General features: G+C 44.6%; 1 protein-coding gene across 1 annotated transcript in view; it reads right to left on the minus strand.

Annotated features, from left to right (window-relative positions):
* Positions 1-852, minus strand: part of GJA10 (gap junction protein alpha 10) — a 4,513-nt gene extending 3,661 nt beyond the window's left edge. The window contains exon 1 of the mRNA XM_010707684.1: positions 12-852. Coding sequence (XP_010705986.1) covers positions 12-852 — 841 coding nt within the window. The remainder of the gene's footprint in view (positions 1-11) is intronic.
* Between the last annotated feature and the right edge of the window lie 377 nt (positions 853-1,229).

The raw sequence follows: 1,229 nt of genomic DNA on the forward strand, positions 1-1,229 counted from the left end.
CGAGGTGGAGCGTGGAGGGGAGGTGTCGGCGGCCGGGCAGGCAGGTGGGACCACAGAGTTCTTCTTGGAATTGTAAGGACTGACCTCGTCATCTGCAGGGCCTGCTGGCTGCCGCGGTCGCCCGTAGAGGGTCTTGTGGATCTTCTTGAGGCCCAGGTGGGCGATTTCTAGGATGTTGAGGAACAGGGAGACTGCAGCAATACTGTGCATGAAGACCATGAAGATGGTCTTCTCTGTGGGTCGGGACACAAAGCAATCCACCGTATTAGGGCAAGGGGGCCGAGTACATTTGTAAAGGGGTGACATGTGAAATCCATACAAAAGGTACTGACCTATCATAAAGCCCACTTCAACCACTGAGCGGGTCAGGATATGTAGGACATAGGTGCGCAGCAGAGAACCTCTTAAGGGTGCCTTATTCACTTTCTTCTGTTCTTCCAGCTTTCGCAGCTCTCTCTCCACTCTCCGGTGTTCTTCAAGCATGGGCTCCAGATCTTCTAGCTGAGCCCGCAGGTGGGCTTTCCTCTTCTGTCGCTCTTTCTCTAGAGCCCTTAATCTGTACAGTGCATGGGCCATGTAAACAAGAGATGGAGAAGATACAAATATGATCTGCAATACCCAGTATCTGATCAAAGAGATAGGGAAGGCCTTGTCATAGCATATGTTGCTGCAGCCAGGTTGCTCTGTGTTGCAGATGAACTCTGACTGCTCATCATCCCAGACATCCTCAGCAGCCACTCCCAGCACTAGCATCCGGAATATGAACAGGATAGTGAGCCAGATTTTGCCAACTATAGTGGAGTGGATGTGCACTTCTTCAAGGATGCTGCCCAACAAGTTCCAGTCGCCCATTGTTAGAAGTTCATATCTAAAGTATAAAAAATAGTGTTATTTGAACACACTATTGAATTTCTTTTCAAACCGACACTTTCTAGTATATACATATTTTAATAATGATATTACATATATATTCTTTGGATGGAAGGAGACATTTTATAAATTCATCATTACTTTCTATTTAATAGGCCATTAAATGAATGTAGACACTACAACTATTAGTAAAAGATGCAAAGTGAGATTATTTTAAGAGAGATTGAGTTTGGCTATAAGCCACGGTACCTCTTAACTGCCTACACTTCTGCTGTATTTTCCACCCACCATGAAAGAAGACACTTTTATTTTTTTTTCTTTCACTTTGCAAATCTACTGCCAACAATAAATTAATTCTA

This window comes from Meleagris gallopavo, chromosome 2, assembly GCF_000146605.3.
Source record: "Meleagris gallopavo isolate NT-WF06-2002-E0010 breed Aviagen turkey brand Nicholas breeding stock chromosome 2, Turkey_5.1, whole genome shotgun sequence".
Classification (NCBI taxonomy): domain Eukaryota; kingdom Metazoa; phylum Chordata; class Aves; order Galliformes; family Phasianidae; genus Meleagris; species Meleagris gallopavo.